At 49.3% G+C, this 16,914-nt stretch overlaps 1 protein-coding gene across 21 annotated transcripts in view; it reads left to right on the top strand.

Moving 5' to 3' along the window:
* Positions 1-11,696, top strand: part of TBC1D5 (TBC1 domain family member 5) — a 639,936-nt gene extending 628,240 nt beyond the window's left edge. For all 21 annotated transcript variants that reach the window (XM_064277348.1, XM_023554943.2, XM_023554937.2 and 18 more), the window contains 3 exons: positions 3,736-3,815; positions 4,614-4,763; positions 8,454-11,696. In XM_064277348.1, the coding sequence (XP_064133418.1) occupies positions 3,736-3,815; positions 4,614-4,763; positions 8,454-8,756 (533 nt within the window). In that variant the 3' untranslated portion in view covers positions 8,757-11,696. The remainder of the gene's footprint in view (positions 1-3,735; positions 3,816-4,613; positions 4,764-8,453) is intronic.
* The last annotated feature ends 5,218 nt before the right edge of the window (positions 11,697-16,914 follow it).

Raw genomic sequence — 16,914 nt, 5'->3', positions numbered from 1 at the left:
TGAGTGTATCTGTCGGCAGAGGAAAAGGAAGCCTTAGAAAAGTTGAAGGTATAGCAGGCACTGGTGTCAATGAGAGCCCAGGCCCTGGAGGGAGGGAGAGGGCAGGGGGTGGTCCCTAAGTGCAGACGGAGCAGTGAGGAGCAGCACAAGGAGAAGTCGGGGCCAGGGTCCACACTTCCTGTTGTGAAACTCGGTCATCATCACGAGGCCAAGCTTTCTCAGCCAGTCCTCGGTTATGCGTGAGAGGGCAGGAGTGAAGCAGTGAGATGCCAGTTCTCCGTCTTCTAGTGTTTGCGAGAACTGGCAGGCTTCCCTGGATTTAGTGCCTTGGAGGCCCAGCACCCCAAGGGGTCTTGATCAGATTTGTGGCTCATCATTCCTCGTCTTTGGATCTTCTTTTGGCATTCTGTCTGTCATTCACATAGACAAACAAAGCCAGCCTCTCTCTCACGGTGGTTACTTGGGAAAATGGCCCAAAGAGAAGTCCCTTTCCAGAAACCGTCTCTGCTCAGAGATGGCTCTCTCATGGTGTCCCTGCCCTCAATCTTGGGGTGCTGCCTGTGCTGGAAATCTTCCCTCTGGCCCTCCCAGAGCCAGTCTCCCCCTTTGCTGCTCTTCTTCATGCAAGGGGATGATGGCCTCTGGGGACTGCATCAGTAGCTCCCTTTGCCCCGGCTTCCAATGAGTTCATGAGAGGCCAGGATTGGAGGAATAGAGGGAGGGTCAGTTCCCTGGCTCCCTCCCTGCTGGGTAGCCATGGATTGGCTGTATCCCTCCTCCAAAAGCCAGTGCTTCTGCAGGCCACTCTTTCCCTCTGTCTTCCTCTCTCTCGGTACTGAAACCACTTCCTCCCCGGCCTTTCCTGGCCTTTGGCAGCCCTGCCATACTGCACCATGTCTTGTGATTTCCCTTGACCCTGCAGAAGAGGACTTGGTGCAGTTCGGTCCTCATGCTCAACTTGCCCCAGATGACTCAGTGTAGTGACCATGTGTTTCCCAGTGGCCCTGACTGGCACTCCCTCCACACTTACTGGTAGAGAATCTGTCTTTCTCTACATGTGGCTTACTCTCAGTGGCAAGAATGGGGAGTTGTACAGTTACATTGTAATCAGGTCAGAAACTAGAGACACAAAGAAGTGCAGTTTTAAAAATACTTCATAAAGTATTTAGGGATGAAGTCTACTGATATTTTCAACTTTGTGTGAAATGCATCAAAAAATGAGATGGACAGATGTGTGATGAACAGGGAGAGACAGGTTAATGTGCTAAGTGGGAGCAATGTGGGAACTCCCTGTGAAATTCTTGCCACTTTTCTGTATGTTTGAAAATGTTCATGATAAAATTGTTGGAAAAACACACATTAATTCACTTAGAGCCTCTTTAGTCAGTATTGCATTTGCCTTTGAAATAATATCTGATGTCTACTGAGTGCTCACCACGCCCACTCCCTGTCTGCAGCTTTTCACAGACATTCATGCATTTAACCTTCAGAGCACCCTGTCAGAGGCTGCAGCCGGTTTACAGTGGTGAAGGTCGTGTACTGTGCAGTGGTGTCTCATCTCACCAGTATGTGCTGTTCACATTATAGACATTGTAGGTTTAAGTGTTCCTTAGGATAGTATTCTGGCAGATGTCAGTGAAGTATCAAATTCCCCAACCAAAAAAAAAACCAGCATGTCACATCAATTTTCCAACAAATGGAAATAAAGTATTTTGAGAAAGGCGTGCCTTTCTAATTAGCTGTCTGAGCCAGTGGCAGCACAGGAGTGGGGGCAGCCTGACAGGAAGAGTCGCACCTCAGAATAAAACCAGTCGCCGTCAAGTTGGTTTTGACTCACAGCGACCCCCTATGTGTCCAAGTAGAGCTGTGCTCCATAAGGTTTTCAGTGGCTGATTTTTCAGAAGTCAATTGCCAGGCCTTTCTTCCAAGGCACCTCTGGGTGGACTGGAACCACCACTATTTTTTTAGCAGCACATTAACCGACTGCAGCACCCAAGGACTCCCTCAGAACAACAACAACAAAAAAAAAAATTGCCGCTCCCAAACACGAGTGGGCATTGCAGCCATCGGAAGGGCTTGGTCACATACGGATTCCCAGGCCCTGCCTCCCAAAGATTCCGATGCCCTGGGCTGGGGACCAGGAGTCTGATGAGACAGAACTCTGGAAAACATTGAGGTGGAGGTGCTGAGAAGGGCACTGAATGGTGAAGAGCAAGACGTGAAGCCAAACAGGTCCCACAGCTGCCACCAGAAATGTCACAGCTCCTTCTTAAATGTCACAGCTCCTTCTCTCCAGGCCGTGGCTCTTTCCACGGCTAGTGAAAGAGGGACATGGCTCGTAGGAGGCCTTTTCTCCCAGACTCGAAGGGGACGTGCAGGTCAGGGCCTCCTCTAAGTGACAGAAATCCCATTTCTGTGCTCAGCTTCCAGGTATTTCCTCTCTTGTTCCCCACATGAGGTATTCGGGCCCCATCCGGGGTGGGTGCCCACTGCCTGCTGTGCAGGGTCTGCCGCTCAGAGCCCTCCTCCCACCCAGTCCGTGAGCCATGAGGAAGTGCCACGGGGGCAGGACCTCTCTACTTGTACATGGCCGTGCCTGTCACAGAGTCAACGACACTCATGAAACATTTGCGGAGTGCGTGAAGTCTGACCAGGAATATGCCACGTACGACATTATAAATGGGGCCTTTTTGTGGCCACAGAAATAAGAAATCAGAAGATGTTGGTGGAGGGTGAACCTATTTATTATGATTTTCAAGTTGGGGAGTGTATCAGTATCGTTTTTGAAATGTGTTTTAATTGCCCCTTGCAACACATTCTCTGATGTATTCCCGGGAAGTGGGCCTTCAGTCCTCCTCCTCTCCCCCTGAGTGCTCCTTCTAAGAGCCCCTGCCTCATAAGCCCAGTCCCCGAAAGGACTACGTGCACCTCTCAGGTGGTGGGGGGGGAGAAGGTGGGACCACTGCATGTTTGGCACCTGGGTGAGCTACTCAGTGTGATGCTGAGCCTGGTGGTTGGCAGCTGGCCTGGCGGATCCCTCAGCTCAGGGCTGCCAGAAAGACTTCTCCTGTGAGCACACGTAGAAACTGCTCCTGTGACGACCGTGGTTCTTAGGTGTCATCATCAAATAATGGTGTGTACTGCCACGAGTTTATCCTTTTATTTTCACTATTACATTGAAATGCCAGCAAATCTTACCATTATAATTCCCTGAAGACAGCTTCTTAATTAATTCCATCGCCTAGGAGGAATTGATTTTTAGAGAGAGGTAAGCGAACACCACTGAACTCTGAGGCAGGGTAGGACACCCGGGCTGAAAAAGCCTCTTCCAGAGATTGGATGGATGATCCAGACTGTCAACTACATCGTATGTCCCAAAAGGAGCACTGGCTTCCCTGTGGGGGTGAAGACACATGTCATTAGAATAACGCAGTTGTGTGATGTTGGAGAGAATGCTGTGCGTACCAGGCTCGGTACTGCCCTCTCTGTGCAACTTTTTTTTTTTTTTTCTTTCAAATATAGTCAGATGTTTGTTTTCTCAGCAAAGCTTTGAGTATTTCTCATGAGACACTATGCAGCTCCACAAGTTCACGGCACAGGAGCTGGGTCCACGCCAGTCTGGGTTCAGTTTCCCCATCTAGACTTTAGCAGAGCATCCTTGTCTGAAGTTTGCTGTGGCAGCAGGTAAGTTATACCCAGAATATTAGTGATAGACTCTCATTCTTCTCTTTTCAGTAAATATTCAAGATTTGATAGTACAAGAAAATTTGGAAAAAGAAGATCAAATTCTGGTTTCCCTGGCAGGATTAAAGCAGGTATGTGCATTGATACCACTGGTTCTTCGGGTCCCACGGGTCACTGATTTGGTGCCTGCTGGGGAAGGACACTCCAGGGCATGGCATACCATTGCCATCTGCCTATTATTCCCTCCCAGACAGAGCACCTCCTAAATCTCTCTTCTCCTGCCCCCTGCGCCTCCCTGCCATTGGACCTGACCAGATTGCAGCCCAGACTGGCTTCCTCACCCCTCTTGCTCCTCTCTCTTACCAAACCCATTCTGCCGTTCCTCACCCCCAGCTGCTGTGGCATGGTCCAGCATCGTGTGCAGTTGTTCAGTCCATAAATGCAGGCATGTTCTGGAGCACAAGTCATAACCACTACCTACAGCAGGCCTGAGACCCTCAAGGCCCCATTTACTCACCTCGAAGAGCTAAATGGAACATAAATGTCAGTGAAAAACAGTATGCTGACCCCAGATGTCTGCCTGTGTTAGCAACAGCTCCAGCTAGGGTGGAGTCATTTCACTGGGGCTGGGCTTACAAGTAAATGGTGCTTCCTGCCTTAAGGTAGCTGCATGGATGTGGCACTAATGTCTGACCTTGTGAGGACCTGGCCGTTAACACTCTGAAATTGTCCTTGTCATTGATAAGTCGGTGGCTTTGATAGAGTTGGATTTCTTTTTGTTACTTCTTTCTTATGGTAATGTGGTAATTTCCATACTATTGAAAAAATGGTCTATGTCAACCCGAGATTAAATGTATTAGAGATTTAGCTATCATTTAAAAACAAACTCATTCATCTTTTTCATTTATTTTCTTCCTCTTTGAAAATAGATCAAAGACATTCTAAAAGGTTCCCTGCGTTTCAACCAGAGCCAGCTGGAGGCTGGGGAGAATGAGCAGATCACCATCACGGATGACCACTACTGCTCCAGTGGCCGGGGCCAGGGCCAGGGCGGCCTGACAGCCGGGGCAGCCAAGCAGGTACAGGAGCTGTTGTAATGGCATTGTCACATGAACTCAGTAGGGGATGTTCACAGAAATGCCACTGAGTTGTGACTACTCAAAAACTACCAAAGTTATTTCAAGGTACCATGTGTGAAGTTCACTTGTGAAATACAAGGGGCCTAAGCAAGGGCTGCTCTTCCACATCTATGGATTCAACCAACCATGGATCAGAAATATTCGGCATGGGGAGGAAGTTCCAAAAAGCAAAACTTGAATTTGACGTGTGCCTAGCAGGCTGAATCCACGTGAATAAAATGTGTCGGCATACCCTGCTGTGGCCTCCCACCATTTCTCAGATCCTCAGTCTCCCTCCAGCACTCGTTGTTGGAGCGTTGTTCACCTCACATTTTGTCGTAATTCCCTAAACAGTACAACATAACAGCTACTTACATAGCACTTACATTGTGTTAGGTATTGTAAGTAATCGAGAGATGATTTAGTGTATACAGGAGGATGTGCGTAGGTTATATGCAAATACTGTGGCATTTTATATAAGGGACTAGAGCTTCTGTGGATTTTGGTATCCGTGGGGGGTCCTGAAACCAATCCCCCCGGATTCAAAGGGACAACTGTCCAACTATGCAGGTTGTATACTTGTGCCCTAGGGGGCACCATTCACAGTGATGATGCTAAGACTAGCTTCTCCTAGAACTGCACACCTGTATGCAGCAGCTTTGGCCCGAGCCTCCTGGCAGCCACACCTGTTCTGCAGGTTGGAAAGCCGGGTTTCTGCCTTAGTGATTGGTCACTTGCATCCAGCTGACGTCCCTCATTCCGTTTATCACAGGAACTATTACCAGTGCCTTCATAATGCTGTCGAGTGTATTTCACTTGGCTAGAACCTTTTTCCCAGAATATTCCTGGGGAAAGACTTCTAATTAATGACCATCATCTAAGACTGAGGTCAGCAAACTTTTCTGTAAAGGGCCGGATAGTAAACGTTTTCCGTTGTTGTGGACCACATACAGTCTCTGTCACATATTCTTGTTCGTTTGTTTGTTACAATATTTAAAAAATGTAAAAGCCATTCCAGACTTGAGGGTCGTACAAAAAGAGGCTGTGGACCTTGGTTTGCTGCTCCCTGCCCTCAGGTGTTGGCATTGTGTGTAATTTACTCTAATATAAATTCACAGAATTTTCCAGCTGGAAAGGATCTAAGCAGTTCCTTGTGGACTTAGTGCTGTCCACTCCTTTTACCTACTGGTAACAAAGCTATGGCCAGAGAGGTGCATGGGCTTGCCAGGCAGAGGGCGCCCAGCTGGCCAGGCATTAGGTTTCCAGAACCCCTTGCCTCAATTCAGTAAGTAACTTTCCAGGTCCGTCATGCTGCCTCTCTGTTTTTGTCTGATAGGACTGGAAGATTGTTCCCATTTAGTTCCTAATAATACTAAAAATAAAACCAGCGTACAAAGTTTCATCTTGAAAAACGAACACGAGCAAAATCTCATCCAAGTCATTTTCTCAAAAACTAACAGCCAGATGCTTGTAAATTATTTATTTTTTATGATTTTAAAACAGCAAAGCAACGTGTTGAATTGGGTTTTTTTTCCCACTTCAAGGACAGGCTTCAAGACAACTCTGGTTTATTTCATCCAGCTTTAAAAGGAAGCTTTCATGAAGTGCTTCAAGTCTGCACTTTTGGCCACATGAATGCAACCTGACATTGCAAGTTCAGATGGATTGATTCTTCCAAACTCTCCATCTCTTCACAGATGTTATTTTTCAGTAATCATTTATTTATTCAAATATTGTTGAGCCCAGGCCTAGCTACTAACGTGAGTCTCCATTTTTAATTAGCAGTTTTATTTAAACAGTGTGGTTTTTAGTTGAATATATAAAGACACTACAGAAAAAAACACCTATCCAAAACACCAATTAGTATGCTAAATTTCAAGCTTCTTGATTATTCTTTACAATTGCCATTCCTGGTGTTCGTATTTGTAGAACCTACCAGTTACCACGACTACCTCAGGGGACCTCACGTGCAGACTCAGTGAGTTGGCTGTGAGATGTGTACAGGGTGAAAGACACTAGGCCTCACGCTGCAGAGCTCTGACTCCTGTGTGGGACCTGAGAGACCCTCCTTCTCTGCACATGCTTCTCAAACAGCCAGCCCTTCCTGGGCCCTCACCATTGCCTTCTCTGCTTCTAGCTTCTTCCTCAGCACTAAGGGGGAAAGAGAAAATGGAAGGGCTTCTTCTGTCTCTACCCAATCCCTGCCATGGCCTCTTCCCTATGGTCGTTAGCAATAAAAAAAAAAAAAAAAACTCCTGAAGAAGGTCTTTTTCTGTGAGGAAGGGTGAAACAGGCAGGCAATATGCTCCTCTGTCCTTCAGGGGACGAAAGGTGAGAGAATTCCTGGATGCAAGCCAGCAAATCACACAGACAAGCTAAGTGTCTGAAGCTTTTTGCTGCCAAGGCCAGAGATCTGAACAAGTCTGCTAAGGGATCAGGGGTCTACCAGATAGGAAGCCTTGGCCCTTCTTTTTCCTGCAGGGACCGGTGTCCCAAGCCTTGGAGCAGCCATCAGGGCTTGGAACTAGCTGCATTTTCTTTCTCACTGCTCACGGGCAGGCTAGAGCCAGGAACACGCATCCCAAGTGTGCTGAGTGAAAGTTTTGAAGGCATTTTCACTCCTTCCTTCCAATTATTCTCAAGGTCTGCTGCACCAGGTGCTATGGGTATCCAGGACTGTGGATATAAAGCTCCCAGTTACGGGGTGTGTGTCGGGGGGAGGGGGGGTGTTAGGCCTGGGGTGAGGGCAGTGTTAGACAGGCTTTTGTGACTTTTTCTAGAGATGTAATCACCACGTATTGGGTCTTCAAAGGCCCCTTTGTGCCACGGCCCATTCCTAACTTAGGAATGGATAGTCTTTGCTTTGTTGGTTAATTATCCAAGGATGTCTAAAGGGCAGTACAGAGGGACCAGGCTCACCTGCTGAGGGGCAGACGGCTCATGATCTTCTGCCAACATCCTCTCCCATCAGAAGCTTCTTCAAAGTCTTGATGATGCCTTCACTGTAAGCTAAAGGAGACTAGGTTAGCGTGGTAGCTGTATTAGAGACACCACTCCAAGGATAGCATCCAGTCTGTGAGCTTTTTATTGTCAACCCAAGATGAAGCCTATTAAGTAGCACTGCAGTCCAGGAACGCTGTGTTGGTGTGAGAGGTGTGTAAGGTGAAACATGCCAGGCCCTCGGAAAGTTACCCTTTCAGCAATGGTAAAATCACTCTGGGTCTGGAGTTCACACCAGGGCTTCGCATGCACACACGTCCTGCACGGTATCCTGACCTCACCCCCGGAGGGAGGCACTGTCGTCATCCCGGATTTACAGGTGGGAGAATTAAAGCTCGAGGAGGATGGGCAGTTTGCACGTAGGGTCCCCTGTGAGGTCCCCAGGAGTTCCGCCGTGAGCCCGGGCACTCCCCTGCAGCACAAACACTGCCTCTTTGGGCAGCTTATCTTCCCTGCACTCAAGGAAGCATTGCTTCTCGGAGGAGGCGGCGCCAGGACCTCAGGGCAGCAGGGCCAGATGCCGCATCTGTCTGCAGCAGAGCGCAGGGCAAGGTAGCCCCGCCTTCCATGGGGCGCCCCCAGTCATGTGCCCTCCCCTCTGACTTTGCCAGCTTCCTCTCACCCACCTGTCCTCCTGACTGTATTTCACAGGCCTCCTCAGAAATGCCAGGGCACACAGACGGAGGGAGTTCAGACGACTTCATCCTGGTCTCCAAGGACGATGACGGTGGCAGTGCCAGAGGAGCCCTCTCGGGCCAGGCCCAGCCTCTTCGTACCCTCGGAATCACATCCAGGAAAAGTGAGGCCTTGGCCCGCTCCCCCCTTGTGTTCTCTGACCCCCTGACAGGCCCAGCCTCGGCCTCCTCCAGCAACCCCAGCTCCAGCCCTGACGACGACAGCAGCAACCACAGCAAGGATTCGGGCTTCACCATCGTGAGTCCCCTGGACATCTGACTGTGGTGCCTGGTCCTGGTGCCCAGTCCTGCCTCGCGGGGACCCAGCCACCCACTCGGGCCCTGAGGCTGGCTGAGGCTCCCCCGGTGGAAATCTCTTTGAAACCATCACTTCTTTCCCAGCATGCATTTGGCATGGGTGCATCCCATTGGAACCCTTAAAGAAATCCAAATGAAGCAAATGTGGCCACAACACACAGACATGTTCACCCAAATTCAGACAGCATCTCTGGGCCCTTCCCCACCCCTCAGCCCACTCAGCACTGAGTTAGAGCAAGGTTAGTACCCAGCTCACACTCACTGTCAGAAAAGACCAAATCACAACTAGAGTCACTTTTCATCTGTCCTCTCTTCCCCAGCTACGGAGTGGCGGGCTCATCGGTTATATTTACAAGAAGGGGAAGAGTTGGTTTCACTTCCTCCCTGTCAGCATCAGGCGTGGGAAAACTGGCTGATATCAAGAAAGCTTCCTCTGTGGAAATGCATGTCTCAGTCTACTTCATTCCTACCTTGGAAAACCATGCAGCAGAGCCAAATGCAATAGAACAAACTAGAACTAGTGGATTCCAGGACTGGAAAATCCTGTTCCTGACTCGTCAAAGTTATAATGATCTTTAGAAACAGGGTCTAAATTTAGGAATCATATTTCGGTATAAGGTCATGTTAGATTTTTTTGATTTGTTGAAGAATACATTTCTAAACCTCAGACCATCCCTGTCCCTCCTTAAACAATTGGATTTTACCTTTTAGGATGTTTCACAGCCAGAAAACAAGGTGACTTTTAAGCCAGTCTTTTCTGCACTGATTTCAGAAGTTGCTAGAATGTTACTGTTCCTTCAGGTGAAAAAACGTGCACCTGACTTTTTGGGATGCACATCTTTCAAACAGTCAGTTTTCTGATAACGGTTTCTAGTTTCAGGAGTAGAACCGCAGAGTAAAGGGGAAAAGCTGAGCTCATTGTCACACAGATTGAGAAGCCCTGTGGGTCTTAAGGGAGCAGTAACAGGGAATTAGACATGGAGCCTGTTGTTTGGGGAGCAGGGCTTCCTGGAGAATATTTCAGATGCTGGGAGGATGTAGGATTTCTGCACAGCCCCTCCCCCTGCCGGGAGCCGAGTGTGGGGGCTGCAGCACAGTGCTCAGCCGGGACAGCGTCCCAGGGCAGAGCAGGAACGGGCCTGCGTGCCCAGGCCTTCCTGGTCCTTGCTTGGCAGCATAGGAAATCAGGATGGGCACAGAGCATCGGATGGGCCGTTTCTCTCCTTTGCCTGAGCAGGAATTCTAACAGGAAAGGGTGGGCAATGCTGTTAGACACAGCACCCCATTTCACCAGTGTCAGGAAAGAGTAGCCTCACTCGGGGCGACTGGCTCCTTGGGCCTCTCCTCAGAGGATGGCGAGGCCCCAGCAGTGGAAACCTTCGTGGTGACAAGTGACAAACTTAGCATGAAGGAGTAGACGCCATTGACATCCCTCCCACTGCTACCCTGCATTTCCCTGGAGCCAGATGTGATAATGACAGGATCTCCCACTCGCTCTCCAAGAAAACTGACAACTGGCGAGTCAGCCACTGCAGAGAGGTTCTAATTAGTTCTGAAACTAGCAGGGAGATCTCCTGACACATCCAGCATAAGGTGGATGATAGCTCTGTTTTTGCCGAGGTAGTAGGGTTGTTGGTCCTCCACAGTTGCTCAGCAGATGAGCTGACATAAGCCTTCTGGCTCCTGACTCGAGTGGTCTCCTTAGCACTTCTGCGGGGGAGGAATCTTGGAGCAAGTTGCTGCCAAGTACGCATCCCCAGGACGGCACTCTGTAGGCCCCCAGGGTTCCCGTACAGCAAGTGGCCTTGCAGCTAAGCAGCGGCTGCATCGGTGACTTTCACACAAAGGCTGTGCTCATGAAGGTGGTGGTGTTTCTAGTTTTGAGTTGAGAATTGTGGCGCTGTCCCACAGGCTCTAGGATGGGGACTGAGAAGGCTCTCAGAGCTGCCTGTCCCCCGGCAGCTTGGCCACCATCACCTGCTCACCTGCAGCTTTTCTTTTGCCTTGAGAACGAGTGTCATAAAAGCCAAGTGTCACTGGCCACCCAAGAGTCCACTGGGCATCCACCTGCCACCAGCAAGCTGAGCTGGTTCCGTCAGTTAGCTGGGCGTTCAGTGGTCACTGGGCATTTCTTCCTGCCTTGCCCACACCTGGAGCGGGGCTTCTCCGCTGTGTGTCTGCCTTGGTGCCACATGAGAGCCAGTGGCTCACTCAGAGGGGCTGCTTCTTGCCCCACAATCCTCTCGTCCTCCAAGAAAAACGCACGAGGGGCGTGAGGCATGTCAGTGCCAACCCCAGTTTCCAGAGGTTCATAGCATTAGAGAATTAGATTAATGTCTTACTTTTTTAAGTGACTTTTTTTTTTATTATTCATAGTTTAGCATTGTTTGCGTTTTTACTAGTTACAGTGCCATTAAAGAATACTTGTTCCTTTTTATTATTTTATCAGGTACTTTTGTTTAATTGCACATTTTTTTAAATCCTGACTATATGAAACCTTTTGTTTTTCTCTAACAAATGTGGTAATCAGTGGAACCCTCCCATGGTTTGATTATTCACAGTGACATACCTTTTATACGAGTAAAGCTTAGGGTCATTCTCGTTATCCTCTTTCTTTTCATACATGTCCCTATGTGTTTCAGGCATTCCTCTTTGATCAGATTAGAAATTTGAGTTAGAATTTCTCTCCATACGTTGCATACAGGAGTTACAGGCTAGAGAAAGAAAACAGTCGTACTTACTTTGCCTTACCTTGTGTGTATGCCAAGGGTTCATTTAACACTTTAACATCTAATTATACTGGATTTATCTCCCCAAAATGACCTCCTTCTAATGTTCAATGCTAACTGCAATATGGTAAAGAATAATATCACTGAAGAATAAACGTGACTCTAAAAATAAACCAGGGCCTCCCTGTGATTTGCCTTACCTGCGTTCACTGAATTGAATCTTGTACATCACACCGTTGGGGCTGCACTAAGGAAGCTGCCGAGGTGAGGTTTGATCGCCGGCCATCAGCAAGAACACCCCTGCTTTGTCAGAGAGATGCTGTCTCCAGGGATAACCTGCCAGAGCTGACCTCCATTGATTATTTTTGTTTTATTTTAAGAAACTACCCCCAGAGGTCATACAGAACAAGAGTGTAGGGAGGACCATCTCCCCGCATAATTGCTGGCTGTCCTGTGGAGCCCACAGGCCGTCTATCCCAACTGCCCCCATGTGTCCAGAGCAGGGGACTGTGGAGGCTGAGGAAAGGCTTCATGGAAGCAAGAGGCGAGTGTCCAGAATACAGAGGGTGGTAGGTGGCATGCTGGGCTTCCTCCTCGCAGGCCAAAGCCGCTCTCAGTGCTACCTTCACAAGCTCTGTTTTTATAGTGTTAAAATTAAATACACAGTTCATGTAAACAGCTTGAGACCACTTTGATGTAAAAGTTACCGTACAGTTTTAATGGCACAATTCATCCAATTTAATACTCAGTTGTGCTGTTATATCTTATTGCCTTTTTCTCATCCAGCTTTATGCTTTAAACCCTTCGGTGACCCAGTTATTTTCTGCTTAGAATTTTTTGTTGATTGATACCATGTTTTCATTAATGGATGCATGCTGTATCATTGAGTGTGTCTGAAATTTTGGTAGGTCCTATGGATTTTTTTTTTTCTTGCCTCCTCCCACAAGCCTACCCTGAGTGTTTAGTGGTACATATGATGTACCGCTAATTATACCCCAGAGTCCCCCGCTGGTGTCTGTGGATACATATGTGTAACAAAGAAAAATTTTCTAAATTTCTGTTTTTTCTACCCAAAATTCATACACCTCATACAGTACCCTATAAAAACAGTAGTTTGTGGTACATGCTCATTTCTTCATTTTCAAACAGTCGTAAAAGCCCCTGTCTTGCGGCAGCACACACTCTCAGTGGTACAACAGCTTCCCAATAAACCCCGAGGCTGAAAAAGTTCATGGTCACTTTATCTACCACTAAGCATGAAAGGAATAACTCATATTGACTTACATAATACGTCCTTTTGGCAAAGTGACCCCACTCAAAATGGTTATAATAAAAGACTAATGTGACACCAAGACTGTGGCTTGACTTGTTCCAGCCCAGGGCGGGGATGGGGGCCCCGGTACTGACCAAGCCCCTTTAACATGGGGTGGGGGTGAGGGAGTAGGGGAGGTAGTCGTGCCTCTCTGGCCATCTGATCACACCCTAAGTCTTAAATGACAATGAAAGTAGAAAGGGGGGAAGTCTCCCAAGTTTAGACAGAGCCGTGAGGCCGGCAACACCTTAGACAGGATTTGTGTTAGGCGGTCTCTCCACCAAGGAATTTTATTAGCCACAGTTTCTGCCATTAAAAGGTTGGGGGGTTGGTGCACTTCTCAGATCTCATGACATGAGGGCGACCCTGACTGCAGACCAGTGACAGGCTCACGGGCACTGGCATCCCCCACTGACCACTGGGAGCAGAGACCCTGTGTAGCAGGCATGGGTGGTGCCTCACCCGTATCCCTCAGTGTGGCTGAAGCTTCCTCCTGTCCTGGCTGCACCTGGACCTGCTGGCTGCTCTGCTATGCTGGTGCTGGGAATTACATCTTCTGGGGCAGCTCTCTACTCTTTGGTATCCCTGAGGCGAGGGCTCTCTGAGGGGTTAAGTCCCAGTTGCTCTCATTCCCTAGACTCACTTCCCACCCACCATTGGTGTTTCCTCTTCCCAAATAAATGACTTGCTCTTGAATCTTCTCTAAGGTCTGCTTCTGGGGAACTCAGACTAAGACATGTGGGCCCCTTTTTGAGGCTCATCCCCAGCTGGGGGTGGATGAGCAGGACAGGAAGAGGTGCAGCTGTCACAGTTGGGCCAGAGAGGTACCTTTTCCCCTGCTTCGGGACAGCAGAGGAACAATTAGCGAGTCCTGTCAAAGGGCCGGGGTAGCCATGCTGTGTGATTTCTTGCCCCCCACACCCCCCAGGTTGCCCCCTGCACCTACAAGTGAGCATTAGCCACGGCTAATGATGCCCTTTCAGAAGCTCTGTTGGCGGCTCTGTTTTTGTTTTGCTGCCTTCCCCACAGCCAGCATTCTTAGCCTTTCAAGGATGTATACGTGTCACCAGAAACTTCTGCGCCCCGCGAGGCACATCTGTTTGTGAGAAGGAATGGTTCTCACAGAAAGGCGAAGGGCCCTGGAAACGGATGACACGCAGGCCCAGAAAATTCGTTCAAGGTCCACCCACTTGTTCCTTCAGCAAACACAACTGAACCCCCGACTCTGTGTACCGCAGTCCATGAATGTTGGAGCCACAAAAAAAAATGCCTCTCAGATTGCTAGGCAAGAGCAGAAGCGACACAATTCTATATTAGGAATACCAAAAAAAAAAAAAAGATTTAGGTGCTAAGGGAGCCCAGAGGGGGTACCCCATCCAGCCTGAGAGGGCTCCCAGAGACTGCAGAGGCAGCAGGTGAGCTGGGCTGAGAGGAGCCTGCGTCCTTCCCTCTGTGGTGAGCCATGGGGCACTCCCACTTCCTGCTCAGTAAGTGCTAGAAACAGTCAAGCAACCATGCAAGATGTATTTTCCCACAGACACGTGCTGAAATGGGGGACTGGTCCCCCAGTAAGGACTCAACGCTGTCCTGTAAATCAGTTACAGCTAGCCAAGTACACACAGCCCACAGGTCCTCAGCTGCGGGGACACCAGAGGGCTCCTGGGCATGATCCTGGCTGTGGTTCAGGAAGCCGAGTGGCAGCAGGAACCTCTAATGTCTCTCAGACTCAGAGAAATTAAGGGATATTTAACAAGGTAGAACAAGGGACGTGGAACACTGGCATAAACCTCAGGCTGCAGTGGGTGCCACCTCCTCAGGGGTCCTCTCGGGAAGGACAGCAACAAAGATTCTGCAGTAGAGTTCACTGCCCTTCCAACAACTTCCTTGGCCCTCAACTTGAATGTCCTCTTCTCCTGCCTCCTCAGCTTCTGCCTCTGGCCCTCATCTACCCAGCTGTCCAAGCCAGGTGCGTGCCTGGCCTCCTTGGCCTCCATCCCTCCCATGGTTTGGCCAGGCCCCTTCCCTGCCCCACACTGCAGAGGAGGCCTTGACCCCACTTGCTGGGCCTGGCTAATGCCTTGTCCCTGGTACTGAATCAGCCCACCCTCACCTAGAAGCAGTTCCAGCCAAGGCTCACCTGAGCCCTCAGTGAAGGTTGGCTCCTGTACCACCCGTCCACCCCATCCCACCTTGTCTCCCTGCCCATACCACCACCACAAGGCTGTGATCTGGCCACACTGGCCTTCCTCCAGCTACACCCTTTTCTAGCCTGAAGTTTCACATAAGCTGTGCCCTCCATTAAAACACCTCTCCCTGCACTCCAACTTATACCTGGTGAGCACCAGCTTCAGTGGCCAGGAGGCTCCTGGGTGAGAAACCAGCTTCACTGGCCAGGCGGCTCCCGGGTGAGACACCAGCTTCACTGGCCAGGCGGCTCCTTGGTGAGACACCAGCTTCACTGGCCAGGCGGCTCCTTGGTGAGGCTCTACCAGACTCCACCTACCCACAGAACTGCTTTTTAGAGGTCCCAGTGCTGCATTTCACTTTGCCCATGTCCCAGTCACTATGTCTATGGAGCAAATTACCCAAAACTTTGAGACATAGAGCAACCGCTTATTATGGTTACTGATTGTGAGGATCAGTCCAGACAGGGTATAGGGGATGCTGTGTCACTGGTGCCTTTGATTTCTGGGGCCTCACATGAAGACTCAAAGGCTGGGGCTGGGATCATCTGAAGGCTTGCTCACTGAGAGGTCCGCTGGTTGGTGCTGAGCCCTTATCTTGGGCTGCCTATGGGTCCCTGCAGGTGGCCTCTTCATGTAACTTGGATTTCCTTGCAGCTTGGTGACTGAGTTCCAAGAGCAAGTGTCTAGAAAGAGAAAGAAATTGAGAGACAGAGAACGTCAGGTGGAAGCCATTTCACCATTTACCACCCAGCCTCAGAAGTCACACACCATCACCTTGGCCAGATTCTATTCAACAAGACTGTCACAAAATCCAAAAACCAAACCCACTGCTCTGTCAAGTCAATCCAAACTCATACCAACCCTGTAGGACAGAATAGAACTACCCCAGAGGTTTTCCAAGGCTGTAATCTTTACAGAAGCAGACCGCCACATCTTTCTCCCATGAAGCAACTGGTGGTTTTGAACTGCTGACCTTTTGGATAGCAACTAAGTGTATTAACCACTGCACCACCAGGACTCCTATAAGGCTGTCACAAGGAGGGGAAATAGACTCCACTTCTTGATGGGGGGGACCATCATTCTCAAAGAGCATGTGAGATTGGAAATAGCGCTTGATCACTTTTGTAGAATACAACCTGCCATCCCCATTGGCTAGGGGCTTCTTCAGGCGAGCCAGAACGAGGCCTCAGCCATCCTGAGGTAGACTGGAGAGCTTACCGGCTCTATCCAAACCCTGTAATGTTTATAGCTGCTCATTCCCCTCCTTTAGGAAGCCTTCTGTGATGATTTGAAAGCATGGCCCCAAAATTGTTTGACACCTCTCCCACCAAGAGCCCCTTCAAGTCTTGGCTGTCTGACTTCTCAGCCAAGAACATATGGTGGACATGAAGCAATGCTGGTTTCTGGGCCCAGACCTTAAGAAAACTGCAGCTATTACTTCCTGTCTCTTGGTATACTCACCCTTGGAACCCAGCCACCATGATGCAAGGAAACCCAAGCAGCTCCATGGAGAGGCCCACGTGGAGAGGAACCGTTGACGCGGTGTGGAGCAAAAATGAGGTGTACTGCCAAACCTTTCCTCAACTGCAGAATCAGGAGTAAATTGTTTTTTTTAGCCACTCAGTTTTGGGGATGAGGCCGCGGTGGTTTAAAGGGAGAATCCTCACTTTCCTGCAGGAGACCCAGGTTCAATTCCCAACTCAGGCACCCCGTGTGCAGCTACCACCTGTCTGTCAGTGGAGGCTTGCATGTTGCTATGATGCTAAACAAGTTTCAGTGGAGCTTCCAGACTAAGATGTACTTCTTGGCAGTCTACTTCTGGAAATATCAGCCAATGGAACCCCTACGGATAACAATGGTCTCATCCACAATGGATCATGGGGAAGGAGCAGG

This window comes from Loxodonta africana, chromosome 27 (genome assembly GCF_030014295.1).
Source record: "Loxodonta africana isolate mLoxAfr1 chromosome 27, mLoxAfr1.hap2, whole genome shotgun sequence".
Classification (NCBI taxonomy): domain Eukaryota; kingdom Metazoa; phylum Chordata; class Mammalia; order Proboscidea; family Elephantidae; genus Loxodonta; species Loxodonta africana.
The sequence above is the reverse complement of the archived record's forward strand: the minus strand, read 5'-3'. Positions and strand labels throughout refer to the sequence as shown.